This window comes from Typopeltis vanoorti, chromosome 2 (assembly GCF_054136105.1).
Source record: "Typopeltis vanoorti isolate ZY-2024b chromosome 2, IOZ_Tvanoo_1.0, whole genome shotgun sequence".
NCBI classification, from domain to species: Eukaryota; Metazoa; Arthropoda; class Arachnida; order Uropygi; family Thelyphonidae; genus Typopeltis; species Typopeltis vanoorti.
The window spans coordinates 19,561,678-19,582,200 of record NC_143550.1 but is presented as its reverse complement, the minus strand read 5'-3'; the positions used below and the strand labels follow the sequence as shown (position 1 = coordinate 19,582,200).

The 20,523-nt window shown below is 36.7% G+C and overlaps 1 protein-coding gene across 1 annotated transcript in view; it reads left to right on the top strand.

The window, feature by feature from the left end:
• LOC150108861 (pre-piRNA 3'-exonuclease trimmer-like) overlaps positions 1–19,256 on the top strand; it is a 509,147-nt gene extending 489,891 nt beyond the window's left edge. The window contains exon 23 of the mRNA XM_090403827.1: positions 19,097–19,256. Within this exon, the coding sequence (XP_090259953.1) occupies positions 19,097–19,169 (73 nt within the window). The 3' untranslated portion in view covers positions 19,170–19,256. The remainder of the gene's footprint in view (positions 1–19,096) is intronic.
• The last annotated feature ends 1,267 nt before the right edge of the window (positions 19,257–20,523 follow it).

Genomic DNA, 20,523 nt, shown 5'->3' with positions numbered 1-20,523 from the left:
TAAGCTCAATTTTGCACACATGTTGGATATCTTTTAGCAAATGGTGTACTACCTTACCCCAGTCTTGAAGATATTTTCGGGTGCAAACTTTGTTTGCTCACACTTGGATAAAGGATTAAACTAAATGTATTATAGTCTAACCAAGTGAAAAATAAACTTTCGACATCTTTCTCTAAATCCAGAGTAATTTAATAAAAAGGTGGCACACCTTTTGGCAACTCCTATAGGTAAAGATGACCTCGCTATTGGTTCTGCCTGGTATCTCCACTTCTGGGCCTGGCAACCACTGAAGAGACCTCAATAAAGGTCGAAACTAGTCTGGGTAGTGGCTCTTCCCTTAATGCATAACATTATACATATCTGCAAGGAGATGTGTTTTGCATTATGGGAGATACTGAGATAGGAGTGATAGTAGCTTGATCCACTTTTGCTATGAGTTGCCCAGTGTTGTACTACCTTACCCCAGTCTTGAAGATATTTTCAGGCGCAAACTTTGTTTGCTTACGCTTGGATAAAGGATTAAACTAAATTTATTATGGTATTCATTAGTTGAACAATCTCTTCTGCATCTGTCACCTACATACCATCTGCATTCAGTAGAGTTATTCTTTCACATTCATTTAGCCACTAGAGGGCTGTATGGTATGTCATGTTTGTGGATAGCTCCTGAACAGATAAGTGATATTTTGAGTAAAAATTGATGAATTTGCATAGTATTTACATTGTTTACTTTTAGTATTTTAGCGAGTCTGGGTGATTTTTGTGTGTTTTTTGAGTATTTTAATAGTAAATTGATGGATACAATTATCTGTGCACATGGCTCCCATAAAGAGGAATACAAAGATGGCGACCAGGTCACCATATTGGTCTAAAAATCTTAACTTAAAGGATTTGATTCAGTGTACCGTTTGCAAAATGTATGCATTGAGGAGAACGGTTGGAGTCTGGTTAAACAACGATAGTGGAGTGAATGTGTGTAAAAAGTGTAAAGAACGTGAGGATTTAAAGAGTGCTTCAGGTCGTGTGAGTGATATCATTGATGAAAGTGAGAATCTAGATAACAGTGATATTCGAGGTATGAATGGTGATATTTGCGAGGTAGTACCTGATAGCTGTTGAGAGTGGTGTTGAAAGTGAGAATGAAGGTAAACAGAACGATCGAATGAATCATCGGAGAATAAAAATGATGACACTGATGCAATGAGTGAGATCGCTTTATTACATGCAGCAATACATAGGGCAAATCGGCAGCTGGAGCGTTGCCAAAAATGTTTACCAAGCGATTAATGCAAAAGTATGATAGAAAAAATAAGGGTATGATAGTGATTGTAAACAAAATGAAAGAGCGTGTGTTGTATGGAGATTCCTTAGTAAGAGGTGTGTTAGTTCAGAGTTTAACAAAATCGTACCAACCCGGTCGAACGTTAAGAACGTAAGCGAGTCAATTAGAATGCAAAAGCAGCGGGTGAAAGAATTGATAGTGGTGGCAGGTACAAATGATTTGAAAGGAAACAAAAAGGCTATGAGTGAGGATGTGAAGGAATTGCTTGAGGTAGCAAAAGAGAAGATTGAGAGAGTTAGGTTGGCGAGTCTGTTGCCGTGGTATGACAGTGAAGAGTATAGAAGGAGGGCCATAATTGCTAATGACTTTATGCATGAATTATGTTTGATGAGTGGTGTGGAATTTGTGGATGTGTGGAATGAGTTCAATGAGCGAAAGGATTTATATAAAATGGATGGTTTATATTTGAATGGATTTAGTGTATGGAGACTTGAAAAGGTGTTGTCGAATGTAGCAGAAGTGAATGTGCGGAATCAGGGAAACTAGAGTTATTAAGGGGGGGGGTGAAGTAGATATGCAGATTTTAGGGAGACAGTTGAGTATGTGAATGTGTGTAATATGTCCAAGCGAGTAGGAAAGACCACGAATCATAATGGGATAGTTCGTATAAGGCATCAAAGGGATGGGACAAATCGGCTTCTGCAATTCATGCATACAAATGCCAGAAGTATTAGGAACAAGAAGGAAGAATTTTTGGCCTTGGTTGGCACTTCCAGACCACAGATTATTGGCATTAGTAAAACATGGCTGACAGAAGATGACACAGCTAGTGGGATTGAATGTGAGGGGTATGGTGTGTTCAGGAGTGACAGGGAGAATAAAATGGGGAGGGAGGAGTGTTATTGATGATAGCTGATGAGCTACAGCCAAGAAGAATAGAAGTAGAACTGCAGGATAGAGAAAAGAGCACATTTGAGGCTATTTGGTGTGAGATTGAAACTAGCAGAACTAAATATACAGGTGATGGAATAGATGGTGGAGATAGTATGCATAAGCAAATAGAAGAAATGAGTGGAAGGAGGGTAATTATTATGGGAGATTTCAACTATGGTAACATTGATTGGAAGGAGGAGAGGACACACGGGAGGAAGGAATTAGATTTTATGCGGTTATTAAGGAATAACTATCTGCAACAGCATGTAATGGAAAATACTAGGGGTCAGAGAGTGCTTGACCTAGTAATTGCATCTGAGAATTTGGCTGTAACGAATATGACCACGTTGCCACCAATTAGTGAGAGTGATCATAGGGTCTTGACTTGGGAGGTGGCTAAAGGTGTGGAATTTACAATTAGGACAGAGTACATGTAGAATTATCGGGCTGGTAAGTATGACAAGCTTAGGAGATTGATTGGTTCAGTGCCATGGCATGTACAACTGCAAGGGCTGGATGTTGATAGTGCATGGGAGGCGGTTAAGAAGTGTTTGCATGAAGCAGTGGCTGACTGTATATCTAGAGTCTGAATAATAAATCAAGTAGGGGTTAAATGGATGAATAACACCATTAAGATTGAGCTGCAAAAAAAGAAACAACTCTGGAGGGGAATTTAAGGAGAAAGGCGACCTGCAGGCACATGAACGGTATAAAACACAGGCCAGAAGGGTAACAAGTGTGGTAAGAAAAGCAAAAAAGGATTACGAAAGAACATTGGCCATGCAGGCTAAAGAGAATCCTAAACAGTTTTTTCGATATGTTGCAAGTAAAAGAAAAAATGTATATGGCAGAATGATTTTAAAGGATGCCGATGGTAGGGAGGTAACCGAATCAGTTGATATAGTTGAATTACTGAGCTAGCACTTTGCAAGAATATATCTTCCAGGTGGTGACATTGCAGAAATGAATGAACCAATAGATTATACGAGAATTGTGGTGAATGAAGTGGAGGTGAGTAGTCTATTGCAAAACCTCAATGTCAATACACCTGTGGGATTGAATGGTATACCAGCTTGTGTCGTACATGAAGCGGCTAAAGAATTGTCAGTACCCTTGACCATTTTGTTTAATTTGAGTCTCGAGTCTGGGTTATTCCCGAGGGGGGGGGGTGGAAAGAGGGGGAAATAGTTCCACTGCATAAAGGAGATTCAAAGACTGCTGTTGTAAATTACCGACCGATTAGCATATCAGGAATCGTTGTCAAGGTCTTGGAGAAATTAGTCAAGAAAAGAATACAGGACTGGATAGATGAAAATGGGATACTGTATGGGGGACAACATGGTTTTTGTGAAGGTAGATCATGCCTCAGTAACTTGCTCACGTTTTATAACACAGTGATGGCTGAACTGGATAAGGGTAATGGGTTTACAGTGATTCTACTCGACCTTGCCAAGGCTTTTGACAGGATACCACATGGAACTCTAATCAGTAAACTGGAGCAGATGGGGATGGATATAGGGTTGGTGAGATGGATAGGAGGGTGGTTGATGGAGAGATACCAGAGCGTGGTTTATTCAGGAGTGGAGTCAAAAAGACAGCTTGTGACAAGTGGTGTGCCGCAGGATTCTGTTCTTGGACCACTACTTTTCAATTTGTTCATTAACGATGTAGGAAAGGATCTGAGAGGAAGTATTCACTTGTTTGCTGATGATGCAAAGTTGGGTGGAGCAATTGTGAGTGCACAGAATGTCAAGATTTTGCAGGATGATTTGGATAGTTTGGAGGACTAGGCTAGGGAAAATGGATGTCAATTTAATGTGGCAAAGTGTAAGATTATGCATTTTGGAGTGAAAAGATTAGCAGCAGTATATCACATTGGTGGACCCGTACTCCTGGAGATTGATGAGGCCAGGGATTTGGGAGTGGTGGTGGATAGGGAGTTGAAGTTTAGGGGGCACATTGTAAAAGTGGCCAAATCAGCTCATCAAATCACTTGGTTGCTGAAAAATACTTTAACAAGCGGAGAAAAACAAGTTATTGTACCTCTGTATCGAGCCTTGATAAGACCTCATCTAGACTACTGTGCCCAGATATGGGGGCCAGGGTTTCTTCTTGATGGGGAGGAGGTGGTGAGGATCCAGAAACGAGTGACCAAGATGATAGCTTGTCTGTGGAATGAACCTTATGAGAACAGGTTGAAAATTTGTGGGTTGCAAAAATTGGTTGATAGGCAGAAAAAGGGTGATATGATTGAGACATTCAAATTGCTGAAGGGTTTCTTAGGATTAATCCATAAGATATTTTTGAGAATAGGACTGGTGGTGGGAGGACTAGGTGCCATACATGGAAGCTGGGCAAGAATGTGGGTTAGCAGGGGTATTAGAACTAGGTTTTTTACTTGGAGAGTGGTGAATGAGTGGAATAAGCTGCCAGAGTCTGTTGTGGGTGCTATGACCATGAATGAGTTCAAGGTGAGGTATGATAGATACTGTGTGAATGTCAAATAGTTGTTCTTGACATGATGTTAGGGCCTCCTTCGATGAATCTGTCGACTCCTTGGAGTTGCCCGCGATGATGATGATGGTAATAATAATAATAATAATAATAATTTCTTTCTTTTACCTGCAGCATAATTATAGAATTCTTTGGGGTTGTCATTAACTTGCAGAGCCAGACTTTGACTCAGCTTTCAATACAATAGTTGTGACTCTTCTGGCCTACTCCTTATAATTTCTATAACTGACATCATCCTTATGGACACAGTATTTCTACCACATCATCCTTTCTTACGAATCTCTTGCTTAATGAGATTAGACATTGATTTCACTCCTACCCTTTTCATTCTTCAAACTCTTGAAACACATTCCGATCTTGCATCATTTAGGTATTTTTAAACTGCTTCCCAAGTACTGTCGATATTCTTCCCATCCAATAACCAATATCATGGCATAGAATCCAGCATTCTCCTCAGTTGCCCACAATTTAACTGCTTTGTATTGATAGTTCAGCATGTAACTTTTACTGAATGGAGCATTCATAAACTTAGCCATTCATAAACTTAGTCACTAATTCACACAAAGTGCATGACTTGACATTTACTAACATTGAACTAATAGTCATTCCACATGATCACTGTCGCCAACTGGAGGAAAAACCGTTACATCTTTAACTGAAATCCCCTCTGACACTAATCAAATCTAACACTCTTTGACCTTGAGTTCCTTCTGTTACATGCTGCTTCAGGAAGTTGTCCTGCAGTCACTCAGTAAGTTCTGTTTCATTCTACTCATGAGATTTTACTGCTACCCAATGAATGTTTGGATAATTATAGTCCCCTGTTATGATTACTCTTTTTGCACCCATCATTTTTATTTGGTGATGGTAACTGGATTGAAGTCATCATTAGCAGCATGTTCCTTCCTCTTCTCTCCTATCCTTCCTAAAAATACTGTACCCTTTACACTCAATACTAGTTGGTGTGTCCACTTCTGATAGCCAGGTTTCACTAATCCAAGGTCCCAATCCTACAATCCAAGGTCCCAATGTATTGACCAGGGCAACAAATTCTATCCATTGGTTTCTGATACTCCTAGCATTCATGTATATGTGTAGTAGGCTAACTACATGCCTTTTTTGTATGCTATTGTCTGTAGTCTATGTGACACAGTTGGACAACTTGCAGATCTCTGTTCTTATTTAGTGTCTCTTATGCAGACATTTTTGCATATGCTTGAGTGAGGGTGCATTTATATGATGTTGTATCAGAAATCAGTTGGATTGCTCATTCAAGAGTTGGTTATCTGAGGGTTTGCTGATTCAAAAGTTGGATAATTGAGAGATCACTGTAGGTACAGTGTTGCAAAAATTACCAACACCAAAATGTCTCATGGACACTTGATTTGTATAATTTTCAACTTGTGCTGCTCATTCAGTTTCTACAATTTCCTCTACTTGGAAAGATCTGAGTTTGCATCCTGTCTGTGATGTAAAGAACCTTTATCTGGGCTTTTCAGTTGAAGGTAAGTTAACCAGTCTCACAGAGTTACTAGTTTTGCCCTCCAAGAAACTAGAGTTTTTTGTTTCTGCAAAAACAGTCAAACCAGCCAGAAGAAGAAGAAGAAGAACGTATGCAGTTGACAGTCATAATACACATGCAGATAGAATTAACAGTCCTATCAAGAGCATTATTCAGGTTTCAGCACTGCCAAGTTACTTGACAGGCAGGCTGTTAAGCTTAACATAGAATTGGATAAATAAACCATTAAGTCTATATCTAGGAGAGGGGACATCTGATTGAAATCACAGATGCAACTCTGCTTAATGGACTTCCACTAAATGTTAACAGAGATATATAGTATTTCACACATTCCTCAACCAATATGACAGTTACTTCCTGTAGTAAAATTGACCTGTTGTTTTCACTCTCAACTGAGATAACTCATCTCAAGAGTGCTGCTCTATAAGGATTAGATCAGAAATCTGCACTGAGAACCCTGCTCTACAGGCAGAGCATGAAATATTTCCAAGCCACATCAGCTTATAGTAAATGGTGGCAGTAGTTTCACAGGAGATGAAAATTTGTTACCACAAAACATTCACAAGCATACATCTATAGTGGGATTTGAATGCATCTAATTAGTTAGAGAATAGAATCAAGCCAATTCTATAATTGTCCATTAGATGGTTCAGTAGTACAAGATTCACTGTTCATTTTTCTGAGCACTACAACAATGGATCTTTCTATGCTAGGAGCAGTATTCCCATATCATACCATTATCACCACACAGCAGATGAGACATTTCTGTGTGATAGACAACACACTCCCTTAGTGACAGCCAAACTAAGACATCAATCTGATTCAGAAATTATTGTTCATCATTATTTATCACTACAAACACAACTCTACAGTGGGCTGCTGGCTAGTTGTTATGACCCTTATGGGAATATATATATAATTAATTAATTAATTGTACATCTATTTCCACTTTTCTGAACTCTAATAGTGTTCCCTCCTATTGGACAGCTGCAACTGAAATGTGATATTATATGCATGCTGTATGACTCGTTCTTGTATTCAGAATATAAATGTTGTTACCAGTTTATTTGTCTTCTTTGTGAAAGAAGCTCATGACATACTGAACAAAATGTATAAGAGTAATAAAATATATTTCGTTTTTGCTTACTGTATAATCTCAGTAAAATTTTGCCACTTTGGGAATAGTACTATTGTAATATTCTTCATCATCATCATCATGCATATCAAGGATTTAGGCATAGCATGGCCTGTTCTGGCCTTAGAAGTCATTGTTGAATCGTTTAAGAGGACGTCCTGGTTTTCTTTTCCTAATGGCTTGTACTTTAAGGCTTGGTTTGGTAATCTTTCTGTTTTCATTCTTTGAACATGTTCCATCCATTTATGTTTATATTTTTTAATTTTTTCTATTACTGGTTCTTGGTTTAATTCTTTCATAATTTCTTTGTTTCTTTTGTGATCAAATAGGGTATACTTTGCAGTTTTTCTCATAAACTTCATTTCTACTGTTATTAATCTTTGTTTGTCTTTTTGTTTTATTGTCCAGATTTTGCTTCCATACATTAAGACTGGTAGGGATAATGTATTGTATACTTTTAGTCTGGTTTGTTTTTGAACTAGGTTTGGTTTAAATATAGAGTTAATTACACCTGTTATTTTTAAATATTTTGCAATTTTTACATTTATATCTTTTTCATTTTCATATGTAATCATACATCCTAGGTAGTTAAATGAATTCACCTGTTCTAAGATCTTGCTATCTATTACTATTTTAGTTCTTGCTGGATCTTGTCCTTTAAAGACCATAGTTTTTTATTTTTCTGTTGATATTATCATACCATAATCTTTGGCTATCTCATTTAGATCTAAAATAGCTTTTTGTAAGTTATCTTCAGAATTTTTAATTATCATTTGGTCATCGACAAACATTCTTCATAAATACAGAAATTTAAAAAACCACAGTGCAGCATAAACTTCATTTATGCTGTATACTGTGATTTTGTATATATGATGTGCAATATCATTTATACAAAATGTATACCATTTAATCACTTAATTCAAATTTATTATTTAAGTTTATAGCAATCAGTGGTGCTTTAGAAATGTGGAAAGGTATAATTAGTGGGTCAGAGATATACTGATAAAAAAATTATTATGTAACCTCCATTAGTCCTGCAAATCAGCTAATTCGACAAGCATACCACTGATTTTCTGGAAATCAGTGGTATGCCTGTACCACTTTTTGATATCTGTCAATTAGTCATCCTTTTAAATGAACTAGTAGTTTATAATCTAGGTCCCATATCTTCCAACTTATGCAAATGCCTTTCATGCTTAGTCCTATCAAAAGCTTTAGCAAAGTCCAAAAGTATCATGGTGTCCATTCCCTTTGTCTAACTCAACAGTAAAGTTATTATAAAATGTGAGCAAGTTACACAAACATGACCTTCTCTTAGTAAACTCATGCTGTTCAATTGCAGTCTGTAGATTCTCTGTCAACCCAGTTCTGTATGCAATCTCTTACCAGCTTTACCTAAATCTTCACCATCACTCCAGAGATACTGATAGGTTGATAGTCAGATACATCATTCTTTGCACCACCCTTGTGCAAGAAGATTATCACACGTTCTTTCTGATCCTATGGAATTTTTGCTACTTTTAGACTCAAATTATATAGTTTGGTCAAAGGAACAGTTCAGCTGAACACTCTTTTAGCATCTGTGCTGATATCCCATCTGCCTTAATTGCCAAATTCTTATTTAATTTGTGCAAGAGCTCCTTCATCTAGTGAAAAGTTAGCAGTGAGCTCAATGTTTGCATACATGAGGCTGGATAGCTTTCAACAAAATAGCACTCATTAATTGAACAACCTCTTCTGCATCTGTCACCTATATACCATCTGTATTCATTCGTTCTTTCTTTTACTTGCAGTATAACGTTAGAATTCTTTTGAGTTGTCTTTAGCTTGCAGAGCCAATTTGTTTACATACTCAGACTTAACTTTGTGTACAATAGTTGTAACTTTTCTAGCCTGTTCCTTATAATTTTCATAACTGGCTTCATCCTTATCCACATGGTATTCCTACTTCATCATCTTTTTTCTTAAGAATCTCTTGCTTAATAAAGATTGCACATCCATTTCACTTCTGTCCTATTCGTGTTTTGAACTCTAGAGACATTTCAAGAAATACAATACTTAGACTGAAAGCTATACTTAAGAAACTTCAACGAGAAAGGTTTGATCTAGCAAAGTTAAAAAACCCAGAGATAAGAAATAAATTGAGTCAAGATCTGAATCAAGACATATCACTTATCAAGAATTATGATGTCATGAGGGTTGATGAATCATAGAACAAATTCAAATCTGTCTTCATAGAGAAATGTACCAATACCTTGTGTCCTGATAGAGCAGTAAAAAAGAAAGATTGGATAACTAACGAAATTCTTTCTCTCATGGATCAATGCAGATCATATAAAAATCATAGTTCAGCAAAATATAAAAAGGTTCTGAAAATTATTATTAAAGGCAAGATCAAAGAAGCAAAAGAAATCTGGATGAATGAAAAATGTAAAGAAATAGAAATTCTACAGGAAAAGCATGACAGTTTTAATCTACACAAAAAGCTGAAAGAGACCTCAGGTATATTTAAGAAAAAACAACTATGATCCTTTGAAACAAAAAGGGAGAAATAATATCCAAAAAGGATGACAAAATACAAGAATATGTAGAACTGATAACAGACAGAACCCAGAAAATGCTTATGAACAGATAGAAGGTCCATGCATTCTAAGATCAGAGGTAGAATGTGCACTGAACTTGGCTAAAAATGGTAAAGCCTTAGGCCCTGACAGAATACCAGCAGAAATAGTAAAGTTATTAGAAGGTGACAACATTACTATATTAGTTAAGCTATTTAATAAGATCTACGATACAGGCATAATCCCTCAAGACTGGTTACAGTCGACCTTCATCATGCTACCTAAAAAAGCAAATGTGAAAACTTGTAATGACTATAGAATGATCAGCCTAATGAGCCATATTCTCAAAATGTTTCTGAAAATAAAAAAAAAATATACAGAAAATGTGAAGACACCATCAGTGATGAGAGTTTATTTTTCACTTGGTTAGACTATAATAAGTTTAGTTTAATCCTTTATCCAAGTGTGAGCAAACAAAGTTTGCGCCTGAAAGTATCTTCAGGACTGGGATAAGGTAGTGCAACATCAGGCAACTCGTTGCAAAGGTGGAGAAAGATCTCATCACTCCTATCTCAGTATCTCCCATAATGCAAAACACATCTCCTTGCATATATGTGTAATGCTATGCATTAAGGCAAGGGCCACTACCCATACCGGTTTCGACCTTTATTGAAGTCTCGTCGGTGGGAGCCAGGCCCAGTAGTGGAGATACAAGGCAGAAGCAATGAGAGGTCATCCTAACCTATAGGAGTCTAACCAAGTGAAAAATAAACTCTCAACATCTTTCTCTGAATCCGGAGTAATTTAATAATAAGGTTGCACACCCTTTGGCAACTCCTATAGGTTAGGATGACCTCTCATTGCTTCTGCCTTGTATCTCCACTACTGGGCCTGGCTCCCACTGAAGAGACCTCAATAAAAGTCGAAACCGGTATGGGTAGTGGCCCTTGCCTTAATGCATAGCATTACACATATCCGCAAGGAGATGTGCTTTGCATTATGGGAGATACTGAGATAGGAGTGATGAGATCTTTCTCCACCTTTGCAACGAGTTGCCTGATGTTGCACTACCTTACCCCAGTCCTGAAGATACTTTCAGGCGCAAACCATCAGTGATATCCAATTCGGCTTTAGAAATGGTTTGGGAATCGGAGAGGCTCTTTTCTGTTCTCAAATCTTATTCCAAAAATGTAGTGACTAAAACAAGGAAATATTCATTTTGTTCATCGAGAAAGCATTTGACAGAGTCCAACATACTAAAATTATTGCACTATTAAAAAGAATTGGATTAGATGGTAAAGACATCAGGATCATTGAAAACATATTGGAACCAAAAGGCATCTTCAAGTTGATGACATTATTACAGACTCCATTAACATCAAACGAGGAGTAAGGCAAGGATGTGTGCTATCACCTCTTCTTTTTAACATATACTCAGATGCCATATTTCAAAAAAATCTTAAAAGGAAGAGAGGAAGGGATTAATGTAAATAGTGAAATTATCAGTAACATCCAATATGCTGATGACACAACTCTCCTGGCTGACAACATTCAGGATCTTCAAAATCTTCTGGAACTAACGAACAAAGAGAGCGAAAAAATGGGAATAAAAATAAATATCACCAAAACCAAATTCATGGTCATAAGCAAGAAACCAATTTTTAATTCAGTACTTTCTTTAAATGGGAAACAAATAGAAAGAGTGAACAAGTTTACTATACAACATTACTGTATTAGTAAAGCTATTTAATAAGATCTACAATACAGGCATAACTCCTCAATTTCATCTCCTGATGAAATCAACACTGTGTAACTGCAATTTAAATTTGGTGCTTAGAGTATGCATTGTTAAATGCTATGTATGGTCTGTACGGTACAGAAACTTGGACCTTAAAGACAACATCGATAAAAAAAAAAACGAATGTAAAAATCCCATGGACAGCAAAACGTCCAATCAGGAACAAATGGGGAAATCACATGAACCTAGATTCCATAAAAAGAAGGAAAATTGCATATCTTGGTCACCTACTTCATATTGAAAAATATAAGATACCTCAATTGATCATAAAAGGGAAGATAAATGGAAGAAGAGGACAAGGAAGACGAAATCTTGGCTAGTAGACATCAGACAGTGGACTGACATTAGCTCTGAGGGACTGTTCAGAGTGGCTGAGGATCGCTCAAAATTTGCCAAAGTGGTCACCAACCTCCGATAGGAGATGGCACTCAAAGAAGAAGAAGAAACATTTCTGATATTGCATGATTTAAAAATTTGAAATGCTTCCTATGCTGCCGGTGTCCTTCTTATCTAGCAACTGATACCATGGGACAGAACCTAGAATACTCCTCGGGTTGTTATTATTTCCTACTTTGTAGTTCAGCATGTAACCTATTCTGAATGGAATATCCGTAAACTTAGCCACTTCCCAAGTCAGTACAGCATGATCACTGTCATCAACTGGAGGCAGAAAAATAACATCATTAAATGAAACTCCAGCCCACACTATAGTCTGAACACTCTTTCATCTTGGTTCCTTCTGTCTCATGCTGCTTGAGGAAGTTGTCTCACAACTCAAGAAATTCAATTACATTCTTCTTATTATTATTAGACCTCCAGGGAGTCAGGGAGGTCACACACTAGCTGTCATACTTATTCTTGAATTCATTCACACTTCTTGCACTCAAACATCCAATGGCAATTCATTCCAATCAAGCACCATCCTTTGAGAGAAAAATCTAGCCCTCACCACTTCTTAATGGCATTTATTCTCAGCTTCCAAGAATGCCCTCTTGTCCTCTCCCCATAAAATGAAAAATTCCATCAACTGAAATCCTGTATGACCCTTTCAGAAGTTTGTAAGTCTCAATCATATCACCACCTCTTTCTCCTATTTACTAGTGTCTGCAGCCTACAAATTCTCAACCTGTCTTCATAATCAGTATTCCATTCCACAATCCTGATATCATTTTTAACATTCCACTATATCAGAATCACAATGGTAACTAGGAGACCAGGCCTGCGCACAGTAGTCCAAGTGAGGCCTTATCAAGGCTTTGTAAAGAGGCAAAATGACATCCATATCTTTACATGTAAACATTCATTTCAGCATTGCAATGATTGTGATTATCTTTCAGTTGTATTTGCAATCTTTCCTACATGGCCCCTGAATTTCAGTTTTCCATCTACTAACACTCCAAGATCCCTAGCTTCATCAGTTTCTTCTAGCATAATCCCACCAATATAATACGACATTGGGTATCTAATCATGCCAAAGTGAATGACTTTAATGAGATTTATCAAGAGATTTCTCCCCTACACAGTCGATGTTCAGATAATTAAAGTCACCCATGATGATTACTTTTTTCACACCTATCATATTTATTTGATAAAGCATTTTGTTGTTACTAACAACCAGTCCACTAGTTCTATAACCCCCCACCATGTATTTGATCCCATTAGACTCCACCTCACAACTTCAAACTCACTTCCACATTAAAAATTGTTTCTAGTGTTCTGCCCTAATTGGAGTTAAATCATGCAATATCATTACCGCACACCCATCCACTCCTGTCCAGTTAGTATATCTCAATACCAGTTAAGTATATCTGCAGGTCTCACTACTGCCTATAATCTGAGGCTCAGCATATTTACCTAAGCAACAAACTCAATCTTTTGTTTCTGATACTCCTTGCATTTGCGTGCAGACATAATAGGTTATTTGCATGCTTTTTTTGTATGCTCGCTTATGTAGTCTGCACACATCATTGTACACATTTAATAAGTCCAAACCTGACAAACACACAATTGTTCCTTCTTCATTATCATTTTCATTATAGTTCACATTCCTTTCATGAACATTGCATAACAACCATTTCCATGATAATGCGCATTCCTTACGTTAACACAATTGCACAACACAGTCACTCTTACATACAGATTCTCATTATTTTTTTCATCATAATCTAGTTTCCCTGACTGTGTTAGGTCTGTCTCATACTAGTTAATAATTTCTCCAGACTTCTGTTGCCATTTGCATTCAAGCATAGCCAATATATATCAATATATTCTTCCCTCAAACTTACTCCACACATCCAAAAAACTTGCATCCATTCCTTTTGTGCATCGAATCATTTGCTCTCTTCTTAATTCACTTCTATCATATCTAGCTAATATTCTAATGATTTTTATTTTCTCACTTCCAGCAATCCTTTCCTTACTCATGCTGAACTTATCACTAATTGAATCATTTGTATCTACTAGAATTACTATCTCTTTTACTCTTTTTTTTATAATTGCATTTGTTACATTTTTGATTTTTTGCTCCAGAAAAACTTTGAATTAATACCACTGCCATTATCAAATGGTATGTTTTATTATGAAATTGCCATACCAAATAATTTTTTTTGTAATAATCGGCTTGATTATCATTATGAAATATCTTACCTGATTCAGTGCTTTGTTGTTTCTTAGTTTGCTACTTAATTTTTGTGTCCTTCCTATGTGAAATGTTTTTTTTTGCCTCAAGGTGAGGTAGACTGTCTCATACAGAGATAGTAGAGTTTATCCTCCTGGATAACTCAGTTGTTGATCTCACATACAAGCAAACTAGCAGTGGAATTCCAGAGTTTGGGATACAATTGAGCCTGTTAGAGATTTGAATGAAAATTGCTGGTTTAAAAGTAGTTGAAAGGTTCTGTGGGCACTGGACCTAGAGCATTATTTAAGAAAATACCTGAATTCAGACACAGTAAAAATATTTAGAACATGATGTTTGATTAAGTATTTTGTTAATTAATTAGCACAGCACTTAATTTGCCTTCCAATCCTCACCCATCTCCATATATGGATTACAGTGATATGATTACTTTCCATATGATCAAAGTGACAGAAAAAATAACTAGAATTGTGTGCCATTTTCATTCCATTAAACATCCAGCAGAGCCATTATACTAACATGTACAGTAGTTTTAAAACCCCTCGTGTGAGTGGGACTATTATGAAAAAATAATAAAAAATTCAAACGTGCATATTGGATTGAAGAGATTCCATGTGCCACAACATATTAGACAGTATTTTGGTCTAGGAAAGTAATAAAGATGTTGGAGTGATGGTGGCTATTGAGTTCAGGGACCATGTTGCAGTTATAAAATATGTCATGCTGAGTGAGAATGAGAGGCACTGATATATAAGAATGAAGAAGTTAATGTAACTGCTTTGTAAGGTTTTGATATGACTACATTGTGCTCAGACCTGACTACATTGTGCTTGGACCTGATTTCTAGGGTTCCAAGAAGATGAGTAAGCAGTGGAGAAGATATAACCATCTATACTAAGCAAACTGATATTAGGTTTATAAAATGTTTATGAAGACAGATTAAGAAAATGTGAACTACAAACCCAAGTGACCAGACAGAAGTGAATGGTATAATGGAACCATAAAATTAATGAGTATTTTATAGAACAGATATGTGAAATCTTTCAGTATATAGCAGTAATGGAAGAACAGTGAGTCATTTTTGAAACTGAGTAAGAAAAAAACTAGTTCACACATTTGATTGGCTAGGTGTTTGCTCTTTCTTGGCAGTGAGCAGAATGGGTTGCTAGTGGACAAGATAAGGTCATCTATGAATAAACACAAAGTGAGATATATGATAGCTAGTGATGGTGGGTATGTTCAGAGCAAACTGCATAATGGTACCTTGGATTCTCTGAAAGCTTCCATATAATAAGATGTGAAAATGTGATTTAAAATATTAGTATTATTATTGTAGTAACATTTCATTAATGTCTGAGACCCATGCTAACCATTGCTCACAAAATGCCTGTTTATTCACCTCTCTATCTCAAAAAAAAAAAAAAAAGTCCTTTATTCCATGCTAATATGATAATTTCCTTATCCCTATTTAGCAGTGTGCTTCTTGATGCCTAGTAATCATGTGAGCTGTTTTGTTCACTTTTTCAATTTGTCTTACGACTTCAACTCTCTGCCCACTATCACTTCTAAATCATAGCCTCTGATTTGTTACAGTTCAGTTGATCTGTGTAATACACATACCATATTCCTTTCATCTCAAAGTGTATAACTTATTAAGTGTATTATACAAGGTGAGCTGGCAATCATTATCTTTTGTCATGCTTTCAGTTTATTTAAATCATCCTGCTGGATAATTTAAATTAACCCTCAAGTTTAGCATCATCAGAAAACAAGTACATGTTTCCTTTCAGATCATTCCCAGTATCATTAATTTACAAATTACCACATTCGCTGCCAACTACAAGTATTCGTAGTTGGTATATGAACCTCACAAGCCAACTACGAATATACTCGTATGTCGATTACTGCTGGCAACAAGATTACTCGTACTGACCTTGAAGAAGTGAAACTGCTTGGCTTGCAGAGCGTAGCAAAAGTGTGTATACTCGTAGTTGGTATGTGAGCCTCACAAGCCAACTACGAATATACTTGTATGTCAATTCCCGCCAGCAACGAGATTACTCTTAACTGACCTTGAAGATGTGAAATTGCTTGCCGTGCGGTAAGAAACTATGCCTGAGGAGCATAGCAGCGAACGTGTTAAACAGCAGCTGTCTAATATAGATCTCTGTGGCATACATGCACACAGTGATCATTTGCACTGTATACTACCCTTTAATGTCTTTCTGATAAGCCATCCTCTTAAGTCACACCTTCATATCCTTCTCCATTTGATCCAATTTATGTAATACACTCCTATGGTATTCCACTGAATGCTTTTACAAGTCCAAGAAAACTAGATGTAGCCATTTTCTTTATGCAAAGGAAGTGCCACTTTAGTATATTACATACCACATTATTATACAAGGTAAGTAAATTGCTAAGGCAAGACCAATTATTGTTATTATTATTATTACACGTCACCTCCAGCCTCCAGGGAGTCCAATGACTCATCGAGGGAGAGCGCCTGCTCTACAACTCTGTCTCCACCACTCATCCACAACTGACTGCAACTACACCAATGCCATCTACCACCGACCACCACCACTAGTATTTCCACAAACAATCCTGAACATCCATGCCCATGACAGGATTTGAACCCGCAGCCTTTTGACTGGAGAGCGGATACGCTAACCACTCGCCAATTCTTCCTAGGGTCATGCTCCTTCCAGAATTTCAGCCCTCCTTTACCAAATTTTTCATAATCTGAACCATTACTCCAGAGATAGTAACAAGTGTATAATCTGGTTTGGATTCGCCATTATGAATGAAACTGTTTTATCCTCCTTCCACTTGGCGACCCTGCCAATGCTTTATCTTAAATTATATTACCAGGTCTTGGGCACTCGTTGCAGTAGATGAACAAGTGATGCACAGGCTGGTACCTCATCCAGTTCTATGGCTGTATTCACATTGAGATGTTGTAATATCCTCAGTACCTCCTATCTGCTGCCATTCTCATTTTAGTCTCTGTCATATCTACCTTTCATATGCATTCTTTCAAAGGGATCACACAGTAATTCAAACAGTTTCTTCTGTTAATGTCACCTCTCTACCCTCCTAATTTATGTATTTTATGTGAATCCCATTCAAGGAAGGTGAAAAATGGTAGATTTACTGCTGTTTGTTGAGGGAGGTGTGGGGGAAGAGGTTGAATAATTTCAAGCCACTTCTGGCTTGAAATTGGTCATCTATACAAAGTGGTCGTCTCTCACCAGCTGACAAAAATTGTCTATCACCTAAATTTCCTCTTATAATCTATTTGCCTTCCTTACTAGTCATTCTTCTTGTCTGTGTTTTGTACTGTTCATAATTTATACTCTTAGACATTTTTTTTAGCTTCTGCTAATTCATCCAATTTACTCCCATCTGATTTATCCTCCTTACTCTCAGAATATAGCTTGATATGCTTCCCTTAAACATCCCTTGACCATTCCCCATACCACACTGCTGCAAACCTCTTCCTAAGTTTTTTCATAATCATTAGCTCTTTAGTTCCACTGTTTCCCTAACTGAAAATTCACATACTTAACCACCTCCCAGATCAAGATTACATAATTACTCCCCTTAGTCAGAGGCAAAGTGGTTACCTTGCTCACAGATAAATCCTTGGTTCCTCTCTGTCATCATATGTTGTTTTAGAATAATTTTAGTAGTATATAAATTCCATTTCCTTCTCCAAGTATGTCCTTTTCTACTTCCACTCTATTTCCCCATAACTGAAGTCCCCCTTAATAACTACTTACCTATTCTCATTGAGCCAATTTGTTAATGCATTGAGTGTAATCTTCCTTATCATTTCTTGTTTCATTGCTGCAACCCACTACATATTTTGTCTTTGTTACTCTAATCTCAAGCGCACTGCTTCCTGCTGAATCTCTACTCTTGCTGGTTTGCAATACTTCACCCCACATCTTATCTTTCCCAAAACATAATTGTTTCAGGAAAGATAGGATTCGTTGGTCTAGTGGTTGTCGTATCTGCTCTCCAGCCAAAAGGCTGCGGATTCGAATCCCGCTGTGGGCATGGATGTTTGTGATTGTCTGTGGAAATACTAGTGGTGGTGGTGGTGGGTGATAGATAGCATTGGCGTAGTTGCAATAGCTGGATTGAGTGTGGAGTCAGACCTGTTGATTAGGTGCTCTCCCTCGATGAGTCCTTGGGACTCCCTGGAGGTTTCATATAATAATAATAATAATAATGCCCATTACATTTTATCCCTGTAATTATATGCTCCTGTATTAACCAAATCTCCTTAATGATTATAATTTTTGAAAATATTTTTTGAGAATATATATAGTCTTTGAAAAACTTGTCACCCTTATTGCTGATATTTTTTATAGTGGTATACATATATTGTATTATCCCGTTATGCCCTCTGATACTCTTTAACAACTGTTCCATTCATATTTGAGACTGCCTGATTTTGCATTTCCATTCTCTTGAACAGATTGTAAACTGATACTTTACAAATATAAATTTAAAAGGGAAAAAAAAGTTCCCTGTTGAATTAGCTAAAGAAAAAACAAAATCATCTCTTATACAGTTTTGTTTCTTATACTTACACATTTGCTTTGCATACTATTTTGAATTTTTTTTCTTCACTGTAAGTTTTGTAAATTACAGTACGCAAATTAAACAGTTTTTTACAGTGACTTTTATCATTTTAACCAGGTTAGGCTGTATGCTGTCATCTGGAATGGGAATCATATTGCTTTTTAAAACTCTCAGAAATGTCATGCAATGAACTTTCATATGCCTTGAATTTTTGACTGCTGATGTTTTTTTTTTTTTTTTACCCTGTATAGTCTCAATAAAATAATTTATAATTTTATGGTGGTGGTGGTGTTTTGTTGTTTACCAATTTAATAATAATTTACTCATGATAATCCGAGTTTCAGGGCATGCTGTTATATAAAATATTATACCATAGTTTGTTCAACATCAATTTTGCATTAGTCAGTTTAAAATTTTTGTTTGAGGTAAAACAACTTTTAAAGTTAGTTATGAATTATTATTTATCAGCAGCCAAGATTCTCAAATCAGAGCCATATATTTATGATGAACAAGCTAACTTTTACACAGTTGCTATGAACTTGTGAATTTGTAAATCCAGTTAAAATTTTCTACTCACTTAGAATGGCTTGTTGAAATGCTCTTTAAACTGTTTTATTTGGATGTACATTACTATTAAATACCGTAGTTGTGCAAGCAGCAGTGCATTCTTGGTTGTTGCTTATTCCTATATGTTATTGCTGACTACTTACTTTTTGCTAAACATCAAAAATCATGAAGTAATTTTTTTTGTAAGGGTTACTAATAAATCACAAGATTTGGAATATTCTCATTTAAGAAATTTCAAAAAAAAAATCAACATTTCTCTATCTTGTATTTGACAGCATTCTCATGATGAATCCATGCATGTTCATCCTACAAAAGCAGCAGACTGAGCAGAAAATAAGAGAACACATGCAATTAATACATTATTATTATTATTATTATGTGGGCAACTCCATGGAGTCTGAAAACTCATCGCAGGAGACCCAATCTGTCATACCAAGCTTTGAACCCATTAACCGACAAAGCACTCACAACTGACTGTGGCAACCCATTCCACTCATTCACAATTCTCCAAGCAAAAAATCTAATCCTCGCACCCTTACTAACCACACCTTTATTCAACTTCCAGGGATGACCCATTGTTCTGGTCCCTTTAGCCAAGTGCTGAAACACTTCCCCTGCACCATCTATCCTATAAAACCCTTTAAGTAACTTAAATGTTTCTATCATATCCCTTCTTTTTCTCCTATCAACCAACTTCTGCAATCCACATGCCTTCAATCTGTCTTCATAGGGAACATTTCACAGGCCACTCACCATCTTGGTCACTCGCCTCTGAATTCTCTCCACTGCTTCCTCATTCCCAAGAAACCCAGGGGGACCAGACTTGAGCACAGTAATTCAGATGTGCATATATCAAGGCCTTATAAAGAGGAATAACAACTTCCTTATCTTAACTTGTTAATGTGTTTATAGAAGTTTTTTCACTTGGCTATGCTACTAATTATATATTGGGTTTTATGCTTTATCCAAGTGTAAGC